General features: G+C 40.0%; 1 protein-coding gene across 1 annotated transcript; it reads right to left on the bottom strand.

The window, feature by feature from the left end:
* Nucleotides 1–63: 63 nt before the first annotated feature.
* On the bottom strand, nucleotides 64–14,759 carry CDR2 (cerebellar degeneration related protein 2). The gene is made up of 5 exons (XM_062634319.1): nucleotides 14,523–14,759; nucleotides 9,402–9,514; nucleotides 5,095–5,243; nucleotides 4,687–4,851; nucleotides 64–3,438 (listed from the first exon to the last, which is right to left on the bottom strand). The coding sequence occupies exons 1-5, from the start codon at nucleotides 14,599–14,601 to the stop codon at nucleotides 2,571–2,573; spliced, it is 1,374 nt and encodes a 457-aa protein (XP_062490303.1). The 5' UTR covers nucleotides 14,602–14,759; the 3' UTR covers nucleotides 64–2,570.
* Between the last annotated feature and the right edge of the window lie 13 nt (nucleotides 14,760–14,772).

The following is a 14,772-nucleotide window of genomic DNA, read 5'->3' as shown; positions in this document are numbered from 1 at the left end:
ATTTCATCTACTTACACTCTGAAAATGCAAGTTGAGTTGTTGACTAAAATAAGCAGATTAAGGTAGTTAATCCAGGTAAGCTTGGGTAAGAATATTGTTACCATACTTACAGCATTTCACATTTCTATGGAAAGTATTTTTAAACTGCTAAAACTCTACCTTAAATTAATATGCTAGTGTACTTTATTAACTACATCAATATATCAGGGAGGTGTTTTAAGTTCAGGAAGCTTCTACAGCCTTTGTCTTGGTTGGTGTCATGCACCCAGCACAGCCCTGTTGCCAGAGCGATACCTGTGGCTGCATCTTAAAGCTGCCCTTGAGGAAGGCCAAAGTCTGTGAGAGGTTATGAAAGCAGAACCCAGCCTTGGAGGTTTTTATTGCATAATATGTACAGTTAAAGTACAGTACAGCCAGAGCCAAGCACCGGCACAGGTAGTCAAGGGGAAGTTACACTGCACAAGAATCAAGTAGCCGAGGATGTTTTTGGTATTTTTAAAGCATAAAAATGCTGTATATAAAGTACTCAAAATTAGCCACTGGAGATCACCCATTTCACCAAAATGTGAATTTTACATGTCCTCTAGTCCAGCAGGTGTGGATCCCCCTTCCCCTAAAGCAGTGAGGAGGGAGCAGTAAAGTGTTTATGAGTAACATGCCATACTTTTCTCATATAGGGTTACTGCTTCCCCATACCTGAATCAGGACAGACCTCCAGGAGATACAGATCCAAGTGTTAAGGAAACAGTGACAATACAGTTAACCTGATGGCAGAAACAGCAGCTTTTCTGCCTTTTTTGGGTTTTCCCCTCCTTTTTGAATAGCACTGACGAACACTACAACACTGAGGAAAAACTACTTCAGTGACTTCAGATTTCTATCCTAGATATAGGCCTGTCTTTTCCCATGTAGCATAACCTTTTTAAAAAAACAAGTGTAATGGGAACTCCATTTGAGCCACGTGGGAAAGATGCAAGACTATGTAACACAGGTGCCACCTGCAACTAGTTTACTGGTTCCCTACTGGCACACATGGGTGTAATTACTAGCTACACATGTGGCTTGACAGAATTATTTCTATGCTTAGAAAAACAAGAGTCAGATTCCCATTTTTAAACAATCCTCAAAATGCAATACATGTTTTAGAGAAACTCCCACAAAACAAAGTCTTAATACTGCAGCTGAAGGACAGTTATCCACAAGCTCAGCAGGGTACAACATAAGGCAAACTGCAACAGCAGCAGTTGAACCAACACTGAGAAATGGTCGACATTCTTTGTCAATGGTTTGGTGTATCACAGCAACTCAGGCAGAAAGTTGATCCCAACAACCTTTAATAAAGAAAAGGATGTCACCTTTCATTGTGCCTTCCCCCTTTTAATATCTTAACCTTTGTTTTCTTAAAACTTTGCAACAGTTTTAAAGAACATACTTCATGGTCTTTGCTTTTCAGAATTTCAGTATATATAGATTATTATTAGGGAGTGGAGAAGGGGAGGAAGAACAAGAGCATGGTCCCCTGTTTTCAGCAGGATGTGTTCTGGTAGAGTTGTATCCATCCTCCCACCCCCCAGGCAGCTTGGAATTCATCCACAGAAGCTGACACTGGTAGCAAGAGACAAAACAATGATAAGTTGTCACCTGGCCCTGTCTCCTTCAAGCACTTGGAGTTTGTGGTTTGTAAGACTAAAAGCTATACCACTACGTCAATACTACTCCTAAAGTTAAATAGCTAAATTGCAACTTTCTATCTTACCAAATACACATAAAAATGTACTTTGCAGACATTCCACCAAAGAACAGTAGGTCCCAAATAACATACATCATCAATTCACAGTATCTTGCCTTCAGACAAAGTGCCCTACATAAGAAACCATACCTAAAAAGCCACGCAAACTTTACATCAAATCCTTTCTTAACAGGAAGACATTTATACTAATTGGGGGAGAGCTTACTGCATGTCAAACCATGGTACTAGCTTAAACCAAGCACAGTTGAGGCTGCTGTGCCAGCTCTCCACCTCCCTGCCAAAGCAAGCTCAGCTAAACTGCTACTTTCATTCTCAAGAACTGAGGAGAGGCTGCCCAGAACACTGGTCATGGGCTTCGGTTTTACTTATTTTCCACAGAGATACAGTTACAGGGCTAGATCATCAGTGTAAACCAAAGGAAAGCTTTAGTTTGGCTCCTTGTGAGAGTACAGATTTCTTAGCTCTGTTACTTTTTAAGTGGACTAAGGGAACTGGAGTTAGTTAACTGCTCTGGCCAGAGATTAAGTGTAGTATGAAGTAGTAGTGTAGTATTAAGCTATGATGTTTGCTTGCTTTACAACCACTAGTTTGTGTGACAGCGCTAAACAACATTTAACCTATTGCTACATAGGTATAGGGAGACTAGCTGTTAACTAACTAGATTGTTAACTACAGGCCTACAAGCCAATTCAAAACATTCATTTTGAGTGCTCAAGAAATACATTGTATAAGGGGCCTTCTGACATCAGTGTGAAGTTTTTCCCCTTCTTGACTAACAGATCAGTCATCAATAGAAAACAGGTCATCAGCATGTTCAATGTTACAGCTGAGAGGAGAGGGACTTGTACTTAGCTCTGTGTTCATCTATTTCTTCCTTTGTTTTTTTGATACAGCTAAAAATTTCCTTGAAGAGTGCTTTATATTCAGGAAGAACATTTGTGGGAGAGTCACTTAACTCCACATTTGTGAATTCTTGGTTGCTAGTTGGAAGATCATACTGGGTATTCCCCACAGTTAGGTCTTTGGAATACTGCTTCGGTGTTTGTACAGCCTTGTTTTTCAAAGAATCTTCAGCCATTTGACACCTCTTCAAAAGTTCCTCATACTTCACTTTCAGAGCATTATACTGAGCATCAACTTCATTAAGTACAGAGACTCCTCGTTGTTTCACAGCTTCAGCTCTTCTAATACATGTTTCTTCATGGTCCCTTAGAATGTCTCCCCCTGCAGCACTGCTCAGGAAGGTTTCACTGCTGCTTCGTTTCAGCGCCGCCTTCTCAAGCTCTGATACAGTTAGAAGCCCATCATCTGCTGGGCTCTGACCAAGCTCCCTTTCTAAAGGCTCCTTGAATGAAATGAAAAAGGATTCTGGCACCAATTTCTCTGTTTTATGTAATGTGTTTTCAGACTGAAGTATTTGTCGCATTTCAGCTACTTCCACTTCCAACTCCTCTGCACGAGCCCGATACAAGTCTATATCAGCAAGCCTCTGTTCAAGGTCACAATTTTCCTTTACCATAAGACTATATTCCTCTTCCATTGTTACCCTCTTCTCTTTTTCTAGGTTCAGTTGGGCTTGCAGAACTGTAACTGCCTTTTTTAAGTTCTCATTTTCTTCTTCTAGCGGACTTAGCTGATTATCCATCGAAGTAATCTTTTCTGCAAACACGTGGTCATAAACAAAATACCTGCAGAAACAAAATAAGCATTATCAAATGTAGGAAGTACAGCTGACCACACCTCCTAAAGACCTCCAGTCCTGGGTAACTAATGACAGATTTAAACTAATTTGATTTTAAAAGATTTTAACTAGGTGCTAACACACCTCAAAGTACACACAGTAGTCATTTTACTAACCTATCTGTCCATTTGATCATCAGAGCAGAGTTTGTAAATACTGATATGCCATCAAATCAAGACTCCCATCTTAAGCAGAATGGTAGCTTAGGAACAGTTTCGGGTTACAGACAACCTTATTGAATAATTAGACCTGTAATTTATGTTTATTTAAACATTGCCTCCATGTTGTGTGGTACTCTGACACTCAGATTTTTTTTCCACAGCACTCCACTCATGTAACTTTTGTCACTGTTGATTGTGGAAACAAGCATCAAAATTTGACAAGGCAATTCTGTAGCCCGGTACTTCCATAAGCTTTGGTCAATTTGAAGGAATCCACTTATTTAAATTATCAAGAAATAACTTCCTTTTGGATGTACAGATTTATTCTACAGTCCTACCTCCATGCTGTGCTGAAGCCCAGACACAAAAGCCTATGGATGCTTTTGTGTCTATGGAAGTCCTTCACTTGTGAAATTACCTTTCATTTCTTAAGTGAACCTTCCAGGACTGAAGCTAGTCTGAGCTTTTACTCCAGGTGGTTGTCCTGATGGGCATACTAATGCCATTCAGCTGGGGAAAACTGCTCCGAATTAAAAACACAGCCCAGAGCTCTAGGCACTATTTTACCAGCCTAGGCATCATTTTAACCAGTTTAAATTCAAGTAGGCTACTGCAGGAATCCTGCCTTCCTTGAAAACAAAATATCCACAGACATCCCAAGGAAAAGGTAAGTTACAGAAAATATTTTGCATGTAGGATGTTTGTTTTTCAGATTATGTGCCTGGTTTTGACTAAAAAAAAGCAGGGTGCAAATTGCTGTAAACTTTCTGGGCTGCAATTTGATATGGTTGGAGACTTAGGGAGAGAACCCTTTAAGGCAGTTCCTCTCACACAAATACTAATGCGGTCTAGAAGTATGCCAGAAGCAGTGGCACCACCACATAGTGCAGGACTGTGCAGATGCTTTGATAAGTTGTGAACATCAGAGGTTTTTCTGCTAGCTTGTTTCACCTCTGTGCTTGTGTCTTAGTTTTTAGAGCTTTGCCTAAAATAATTTCAGTATTATCTTTGCTATGCAAGGTAAAAAGTCTTACTGGCGAAGATCATACAGCTCCTTCAAACATGAGAAACTATGCATTGATCTCGGCTGGTCAGATCTCTCCTGGTTCATCCGGCCTCGCCCAGGCTTTTTCAGTTCTTCTACTTGTCGTTGCAGGTCATCTATGTGTGTTTGCAGGTATTCAATAGTCTCTGTCAAACTAAAAGGTAAAAGACATTTGTGTGTTTAATCAAGTAGATGTGAATTTCCCATCCCCTTATAGTGTGTTTTCTTCTCTGAAGGCTGTTCTTTGGCCCTAAAAAGACCTTTAAAAAACACTATCCTTCCAATTTAACAGTACTGTAGAACACCGCTAGACAGAGATGGCCACCCAATAACTACACAAAAATACACTTAGAGTGCTTTTTTCACATTATCTAGGAAGGATCTAGTAAAAGTTTACCTTAATATCTTTTGTTGGGAAGCTCTACTGTCTGCAACTAGTTTTTGATTAGTATCTTCCAGCTCTCTTGCTGTCACATCCAGCTGCTCATAGACTTTGGCATGCTGATCGTTCATCTGACGCAAGAGCTCCACTTGCTTTGTGAGATACTGCAAGACAGTATTGCTGTTATTAGTTTACTCTTAAAACACAGAAATAGAACTACTATTCTGCAATTCTGTTCATATTCATAGGGAAACTTCTAAGCTTCAGAAATGTAGATTCCAGTGGTTGCTTTGATAAACCTTTAGCTGCAAAGAGCTACCAGTAACTCAGCTTGCCTTTCTCATGGAGATCAACCCCAGTGGATCAACCAGCGTTTTATTCCAAAGAGCTGGGTTTGGTTGTGCCAGCTGTGTTTAGACTTGCTGCAGCTAGGCTTTGGCCTGGAGCCTTCTGGATTGGGTTTTTCCATACTGCAGTATTCACTGATACAGCCTTGAAACCAGACTTCAACATAGCCCTGAACTATCCTCAGACTCCTTCCAGAAGTTGTAGTGAGCTCCAACAGAATTTTCCTAACAGTGTTGACCCAACAATTTTCTTAGCATTACATCTGAAATATTGGGTACCACGATCCATAATTAAATTTCTTTTCAGCTAACCTATGTTTTTCCAGTCTGAAGTAGCATTAGGTTCAGCAGAAGAGAATTTAGGTTGTGGTCACACTTAAGACAGTATATAGGCTACTATGCATCAGGAAGTATAATCAAATTACTGAATTCAATCTTTAATTACTCACAGGGAACTATTCCAGTTACTGTAATCCCAAACAAAGGTCTCCTGCCTTCTAAAAAAATAGAACTCCACATGAAGTACTCATTTTAATCCTCTTTAGTTTTACAATGAAAAACAGACTTAAATTACTTGAATAATGTCAGAAAGCTTGGAATTCTCAGTCTAAGAGCAATTAACTATCACTTAAAGCTTTTAATACAAGTGTCTTAGATTGTCCCACCCAGTATAGGACTGACCCAGTTCTAAAAATCTACACAAGAATTTGCATGATGCAAACATGAACAAAAAAAACCCTAACTCTGTAGATCTGAGGTACTTTGTTCTTACATAGAATTTATTTCTTGCAATATATTCTGTATTACTACATGCTACCTACTGAAAAGTAAACTTCAAGTAGGAGCATCCAGACTTGTAGGCAGAATTACTTCCCTTTATATACACCTGTACATACTCAAAACTTCTAATATTTGACTTAACCTGTTACCTCATTAGAAGATTGATGAGTTTACATTTTAAGCAATTTAAGAACAGATAATAAGTTAATCTAGGACTAGTAACTACTACATACAGACTTGCAGAAGATGAACATGATGGCAGTTGGCTAGATCCTTTTGTAGCCTGTGTGCACATGACTGAGGATTTACACAAAAATAGTACATGGATTAGCAGCAGAATCTCAATGTGACCCATTTCAGATTAACTTTCCCTACTGGTTGTTCTCAGAAGGCGCTGGAGATCTTCAGACTTTCTTCATCAATACAAGCATGGCTGAGCACAGAAGCCGTTGGTGGCTTTGGTGCCAGAATTGATTTTACTACTTGTTACAATGGGCTTTTCCAGAAGTTTTAGCTTACTAGAAGTGAAGCACCATTTTCTTCATCTTGTGTCTCCAGTATCTTCAGTGTTGGTGTCAAGTTGGCTTGGTATAACAAGGCCACAAGAACAAAGTATAGATGTGGTGATCAATACTTCAGAAGTTCACATTTATTCCACCTCCCCTGCAACTAAGCACCTAACATGAAGCAGCACTTGAGACTTTGTTCTACCACATGATAAAAGGAGTATTTCTGAAGTCTGAGTACTGAGAACAGATTGAGACAGGAATGAAGTTGCCCTTTCAATCCAGCTTTTATTAAATCTACTGTGATTAGTTAGTGGTACATGTGTCAGTACAGAGGTCAGATCCAAGGCTGTAAAATCTTGTGTTTAATATATTAGATGTAATCTTAAGCATTTCAAAGCCTTTGACCCTTCCTTTTCAGTGCAGACAAGTGCTGTATTTCACAATGATTTCTTAGACAGTTCTAGACTTTGCTACCCATAAGATGTGAATTAAGGGGGGGGTGGGGGGGTGGAACCCAAAGATTAACACCGACACACTGCACTGAAAAAGCACGTAAAAATGAGCAGAGTAGCTACAGAACAGAAGAAAGATCACCTTCAGGTTACAGAGACAAGCACTTGCAAGTAAGGAAAAAAAATCAAGCATAGCAACTGGTTATGCCGCTTGCACATGTATCCTGAGCAGTGGGGTAAACTATGTTCCCACAGAAGACAGAACACTAGGTATGAAAATAACTGACTGAACTGCTTTTACCAGCTAAAGCATACTGCACCTTGCATATGCTAACTTTATCCCCATTTGTTATGGTGAATTCCTGTAGCAATCCCTTGTGCAAGTAATCTGATATATTCAGTTCCTCCATCTTGAGGTTCTCTCTGGTTATTTCAAGAATGGGGTTCATTTTGCTTTTTCCTTTGCAACACACCAACTATAGACCACTGCTGGAAGGACATTTCTGACCACTTCCTGGTGCTGAAGCTCTCTTACGTAGTCAGTAACCCACCAAAACACCTGAAGCAAACTTGCTTAAACCAACAGGGTATTTTATCCTCAATGGCACTGGGCTATTTCTATAAATGAATGCAGCTTAGCAATAATATATTTTCTATATTTCATGAGCCAAATTAGTTATCTGTCACAAAGTTATGCAGTTACTTCAAAAGGTGTGTTGTAACTGTGTTAAACACTTCCTTAAACGCGGTTGTTTCTCCAGGTGTTGAACCTTAAGGAGAACAGTGTTTGCGTAACACCTTGAAATGTTTGTCCTCTCTAGTCTTAAAAATTAATCTTTCTATAAAAACCATTCATGGTAATGAGTTATTTTAAGTCTCTGCATAAGTAAATACATCTTCTGTAATACTGTGGCGCTAATACAAATAGCAGCCATTCCAACCATTGTATTACAGAACGAACAGCATAACAAAGATGACGTTTGGTACATAATAAAGAGCCAAAGAATGAGGTACAAACCAGAAGTATCTTAGGGAAAAAAAAAAACAAACCACAAAAACAACCCCAAACCCACTACAACCTGCACCCAGATATTGTGCATCACCTAATAAATACACTGCATTTGGGTTAACATGACTAAAGACACCTATATAAGTACTAAGCTCAGGATTCTTGAGGTTACCTATTACCAAATGATAAGTGTTTTAAGTTGAAGTTGCAGCTGTACAAAATCCACACCCCATCTGTAACTGCACATGTACTGCTTGCACTAAGGGACTTGGATTTGTAAAAATCCAGTGTATACCAGTTACAGCCTGTTCCCTGGGATTCATACCAGAACCAAACTGAAACACTGACTGCATTTCCAATATGCTGTCAGTCAAGGTACTGAATATTTAATAATTTAATTAGAGACCGTGAATTGCTCTGTAACAGATGGGGAAAAAACTCATTATGCTGATAAATGCTAGGTCTGCATGACCACAGCCAATGTAAAAAACCTAATTGCCAAAAATGGCCAGTTTTTTTCCACCAAGTAACACAAAGAGGAGTGGTTTTGAAAAGGTAGTAATGAAATTTTCCCCCTCTGGAAAACAGAAATACAGAATAGCTCTATTATGTCCTGTATTTAAATACTATTTCAGTGTTTGGTTTTGTAGTTGTTTTGTTGGGTTTGTTTTTGGGAGGTAGGGATGAGGGGTGTGGGGTTCATTTTTTAAAACTGAAATAAGCTGGCTCCATCTATCACAGCTCTGTTTAGCAGAAGTACCTATCCTCAAACTTTACTTAAGTCTCTCTCCTGCACTTACCAGCTTTTACATTTAAATGCTGTAACCACTAATATTTTCATATACTAATTTAAATTTATCATCATACGATTTAATGGCATTTTACTTGGAAAGATCAGCAAAGTTGAGCAGCAGAGTAACTGAAGTAACTTTTCTGTACAAAAAGAAAAATGCTAGTCACTTGTTAGCAAAACAAGCCAAATTCAGCATGAAGTTTAAAGACACAAAGCTTCTGGTAATCAGAAAACAGGTACAACTATGATCAACTATCATCTAGCTGTGATTTGAAAGCACAGGTTCTCAAATTCTCAAAGTAGCTGAAGTGGTTAAAGGTTGTTGGTTTTTTTTTAAAGCATCTACAGATGTCAAGAAAGTCAGATCCAAAATTATGGGCTATTGTGTTGCAGGTCTAGATGCTTTAACACTTGGATCCCTTAAATATTTACCTCAATCTCCTGCAGTTGTTCTTGATTTGTGGCATACATTTGCTGTAAAGACTCTTCTAGTTCAGTGTTACGGTCCAGGAGTGTCTTACCAAGCTCAGCAGCAAGGTGAAGATCTGAACAAAGAAATCATGTGTGCATGTAAGTTATAGAGCAAATAACCATTTAATTTTAAAGCATTTTAATAAAATACATGTAGTGGTTTTTTTATTGCTGTTATAACTGCTCCATGTTATTTCTAGTATTCAAAAAGAAAGTTAGCCTAAGTGGAACATTCATATACCATCTATAATACATGTCTAAGTCAGTCCTAAAACCTAGAAGTTACTCTGATTTCATTAAGCTTCCTTAGTCCTTCTTCCACAGGTCAGACACATGAAGCCATCTTCACTTCCCCCTCTCTGCCTAGTACAGCATCAGCATCGCTACCCAAGGTGTCCATTAGTTAACTACACCATGTTTATAGAGTAAACATAAAAGACCCTGTAAATGTTTGTCAGGCCAGACCCAGGCCACAGCTGTCTGCACTCTTGCTTACTTTGCTGTTTTCCACCTTTACCCCTTCACCAAGTTGCTCAGATCATAAGGATCAAAGTGCTAAATCAAAGTTTCAGATGCTTCTTATCATGAAATATTAATATCAAAAGACATAAACTGATAAATAAATGTAGCTATTCTGCTTTTCAAGCTCATAAACCTAGGAGACAAGAATTGTTTCACGTGCTCCAAAACATTAATTTTACATGTCAGTTGTTCTCCGGCATTTAATCTGAATTTCACGTCAGTCATTTCCAGGGTGCAGTGACTATGGTTGTTTCAAATTAAGAAATAAGTCATCTGAACACTCAATTCCTTTCTAGAGGGAAGCTTGATATTTGTTCAACAGCATCAGTAGTGTTATATATCCTACATTATTACCTACATGTGTAGAAACACATGTAATTTAAAAGCCAACATAATGCAACAGAAATAAATCTTGGTGATACTGCTAAATTGTAATGACTCTGTGCAGGGTATTACATGTTAAGAATCCCAACAGATTTCTAAAAATCTCTTAATTTTCTACAACCTTCTGATCACCTGGACTACAACCAGGTTGTCTTCTGCATGAGTACAAATCAATCTGGGTAATTTTCACTTAGAACTAGCATCACTACTGGGAAAGAAACAGAAGAAACTTCAAGAAAAACTTAGATTCACTTCAAGAAGACTTAATATACAAGAGGTACATAATACATCATCAGTAGTTGCAGCTAGATGAGAAAACAAATTCCATTTTCACTTGATTTAGGTGCCCTTGTTTTAACATGTTATTTTCCTGCCTTTTTCATTTATCTTATCAACTAGACATTGTAGTGGATAGAACACTGTTCCAAGATTGTTTTGTGCTAACCTTCAGTTTGGCAGCCTGGCCAAAATGATTACTCCATCTATGCATGTAAGCCAAAGACCAAATTCAGACTTACAAGGACAAGTGAGTAGGAGCATTTGTCTATTAAGTTGTAGATGTCCAATTCTGGCCAAACAACAGCTCTGGTATTCTCTACACATTCTTTACAGCTATAGTGCATTGTTTCCCACCTTAAGGTCAGATTCTTAGAATAAATGCCACCAAAAAAAAAAACAAACCCACAAACATTTAAAACAAATCACACTGCTTGGGAGTTCTTCACAGTTTCAAAAGATGTATGACTAGGAGCCACATGGCATACTGATCTATACTTAGGAGTTTATCCTCACATAGCTTTTTCATTATAACATCACTTGTTAAGGAACACAGCCTATTCCACAGCTGGAGTTCAAAGTATTTGGATAAGGAAACCTCAAGGCATCCTGCTTAAACTTTTCCCATTTTTAAACAGAGATTGTGCATTGTTTAGCCACAGACAGCATAACTCCCAGTAAAACACCAAGCTGTTTGTTCTATCATATTACAGAATAATGCAGTCTTCAGATCAAGTGAATCTATCACCCTATATGAAATGAAGTACCAATTTATGAGTGTTCACACTACACAAATCTTTACTAGGAGGCACAATCTTTAAAGCTGGTCAACAATACTAGCATCATTCAAGGCAAAGACTGAATAGTCCATTCTTTTATTTTAATAGAGAAGAATAAGAGCTTTAGAGAGGGTTTAGGATTATGGTAAAGATGTAATGCATATGGAATTACTCGCTGCCATTTCCCTTCCCAAAGTGAAAGTTTTGTTTGATGTTTAAGTATATTTAGGAGTTGATGGTTTCATTCTTAAATGCCCCCTCATCTACTAAATCAAGTAGCACACACCACACAGTACTTTGAATACAATATGAATAATGGAATTCATGACATTGTATTTACACACCCATTCTGTTCATTAGAATGGGAGAAACACAAATGAGTTACTATGGGAGAAGCACGCTATTTTGTAATTAAGGCAATTTGTTTCTGAGTCGGAGAATACAAATGGAAGAGTTCAGGAACATGCAATGAAACCCTAACTCCTACCCCTAGAGAAAGCAAGAACTGAAACAATTTCACCTCTTCTAAAAATAAGCACTTCCTTTGTGTTCATTTGTCTACATTAAGTACCTGTAAGCCCTACAACAAACAAATTTTAAGAGGGATCTTCAGATCTTCATTTTAGTAAATCTGATCAGTTGTTTTGTGTTTAAAAGCACCTTCAGAAATCTCTAAAACAAAACCAAGATTTCAGAGATAGGTCTGTGATGTTAAACAGTCCTCACTTACCAGCATTTTGCCACCATCTCTTCTGACAGTGTTACTATAATTGAAGAAAAGATAAAAGAGCACCAAAATCCTTCTCTTCTACTTTTTCATAACCCACCTGACAAAAAGATTCAGAGAATTTTTCAGTCTAAAATTAAGCCTGTTCTTTTCAACAGCAAAGTGTAGGACATACGAGAGTGGTTGACAGTTACCTAACTGTAAAATTAAACCCTTAGTTTTTCTACTTAGCTTCCTATTTCCTACTCCATGTTTAGTCTACCCTCGGTTCTGTTAAACAACAGCAAGATGCAAAAAAAGCAGTCGTATCAAACAATTCTTTTTCAAAAATCAGCACACTGCAGCAAAACATGGATGTTGCAGAAGAAGGATAACTGTTCCCTTCCTTGAAAAGAATTCCATGAGCATTCTGTTCTCATGAACAGCATGCCAGAAAAGCCCACCTCCATTGTCAAGGCAAAAGCTTTTGGTGCATACAAAGACCATCAAAGTTTTTCGAGCAAGGACTACAAGCTTGTTTCAAGATGCTTCCTAGTGTTTTACAACCTAGGTTTTCTCATAAACCTACTCCTTGGGTTTTTAATATGCACTGATTGTTTGGGTTGTGACAAGTTTCAAGAGACCTTGATAAGCAGTCTTACTACCCTGTTTACATACATTGGTATTGCTTAGTCTTCAGAAAAGCTTTCAGACTTAAGGAATAAAGTATAACAGAATGTTTAAAAAACCCATTCCTCTAAGGTATTTATTCTTTGCATTTCAATTTGCCCATCAGTTTATTTTCCTCCTTTCCCTTTTGGTAAGTCACTTCTGTTTAGGCTTATAAAAAGATAATCCCCAGAAAAAAGATTGGTCAAATGTTGAAAGAACATTAACCGACCCTCAAAATGCACTAACCTCATAAATGGAATACTGTTTCTTAAAAGCTCACACCAGAGAGCAAAATAGTGATTATTTCACTCATTTTAATTAAAAGATTAATTTAAAGAAACATCAGTAAGCCAAGAACTCTGTTGCTATTACTTTGTGAAATCTCCTTCCAGGTCTTCTGCCCCATAAACACTGACATAGTAAAAACATTGCTAAATCAGGTCTTCAAACTTTCAACTCTCTTCCCTTTTGACAGCAAATGATGGTTTCAGGATCCAATTTAAATTGATTGGTTTGTACTGTAGAACCATGAAAACACCTATTTCGAGCAGAGTTCCTAAATAGAGCTCTTATACGTTAGCTATTTTATAGTCAAAACATACAATTAGAGACCTACTCCAGCCTCAAAACCAAGTTTCTGCTGTCAGATGCCTGATCTCAGTGTGAAAACTGCTTAGCTTAGGAAGAGCTTTCAAAAGTGTCTTTCTACATTGTTTATAATGTAGTAGCACCTAACAATCCCAAGAAATAACGTACTTCAATGTAAAACCCAAGAGCAGAAGGCTGGAGCAGGTTCACAGGAAGCAACTTCACAGCTTTGAGCTGGCCTTTTAAGAACTGGGGATTAGTAGCAAAAAGTAGAACTACCTAAATACCAGTCAGAAATGCCACTCAGCTCTTAAGGAAACGGCACATTCTTTCCGTATCATGTTTGTAGGAGAGTTTTAGTGCAATTATCCTTGGTGTATTCCTCATCTGTGAGACGAGAATAGCATTTACCTACGGCATGTAGTGTTTTAAAACCTATCGACAGAATGACATACACGACCTACATACCTGTAATCTGACGCATAGTGAAGTTATTCGTGTATTTTAAGAAAACCTACAAAGTTTTCAATAACGGACCTGCCACTAACCGCGCGCAGCCACCTTTACAGCTTCATCGCCTCGAAACCCTTACAAAAAGGCTCGACAGGGCGCAGTATCGCAGCCCAGCCCGATGCTTCCAGCGCCCGCTATTCCGAGCGCTGCCCTGGACAGCTGCTTTACCTCCTGCCCAAGGTGTAACTTTCCTGAGAGCCGCTCCCTCCTCGCCGTGCAGTCGGAGGGGTGCCCGGGCACGGTTCTACTGCAGCAGCCCCTCCCGTCAAACAAAGACGGCCGCGATCTGCACCGGCATCGGCGGCCCCTCTGCCTACGCGCCCACAGCGGTAGGACACGCGGCCGTGAGCGGAGCCTGGGCTCCCGCCGCCCACAGCCTCGGGCCGGCACAAGCACCGCTCCCGCCCCGCGACCCTCGCCGGCGGCTTCGCCCCCCTCCCCAAGCGCCCTTCCCGCCGCCCCCCGTGCTCCGCGCTGCCGTTGTGACGGGTCCTGCCCCCTCCTCGCCGCTCCCTTCCTCACACGCCCTCCTCCTCGCCGCCCCCCGGCAGCTCCCCATGGCTCCTTCCCTCCTCACACGCCCCCCTCGCCGCAGCCCTGCTCCCACCCGCCGGCCGCTCCCCCTCGCCGGTACCGGCTCACCTTGCTGCAAGTCCTGCTGGTCGTACCAGGGCTCATCCTCGCGGATCTCGAATTCCTCCACCAAGCTATCGGCCAGCATCGCGGCCGCCGCGCTCACGCCAGCGAGTTTCCCCGCGCCGAGCGGCGGCGGGGTAGGGCAAGCCGGCTGCCGCTCCTCTCCTTAAAAGCCGCCTCCGGCCATTGCCGAGCGTTTCCGGACTTTGCCGAACCTCCCCCCCTTCTGGTCGGGCTGCGCGAGGCCGCCGGCGGC

The sequence above is a fragment of the Pezoporus occidentalis genome, unplaced genomic scaffold, assembly GCF_034315485.1.
Source record: "Pezoporus occidentalis ecotype Australia unplaced genomic scaffold, CSIRO_AGI_Poc_V1 ctg113, whole genome shotgun sequence".
NCBI classification, from domain to species: domain Eukaryota; kingdom Metazoa; phylum Chordata; class Aves; order Psittaciformes; family Psittacidae; genus Pezoporus; species Pezoporus occidentalis.
Note: the sequence above shows the minus strand (reverse complement) of the source record. Positions and strands in the feature narration are given on the sequence as shown.

Bases quoted from the DNA above. Each gene is read 5' to 3' on its own strand.
- CDR2 (XM_062634319.1), bottom strand. From the start codon at position 14,601: ATGCTGGCCGATAGCTTGGTGGAGGAATTCGAGATCCGCGAGGATGAG. The intron at 5,244-9,401 runs GTAAATATTTAA...ACTGTCTTGCAG, and splicing joins AACAACTGCAGGAGATTGAG to TATCTCACAAAGCAAGTGGA. The intron at 3,439-4,686 runs GTAAGACTTTTT...TTGTTTCTGCAG, and splicing joins GAGCTGTATGATCTTCGCCA to GTATTTTGTTTATGACCACG.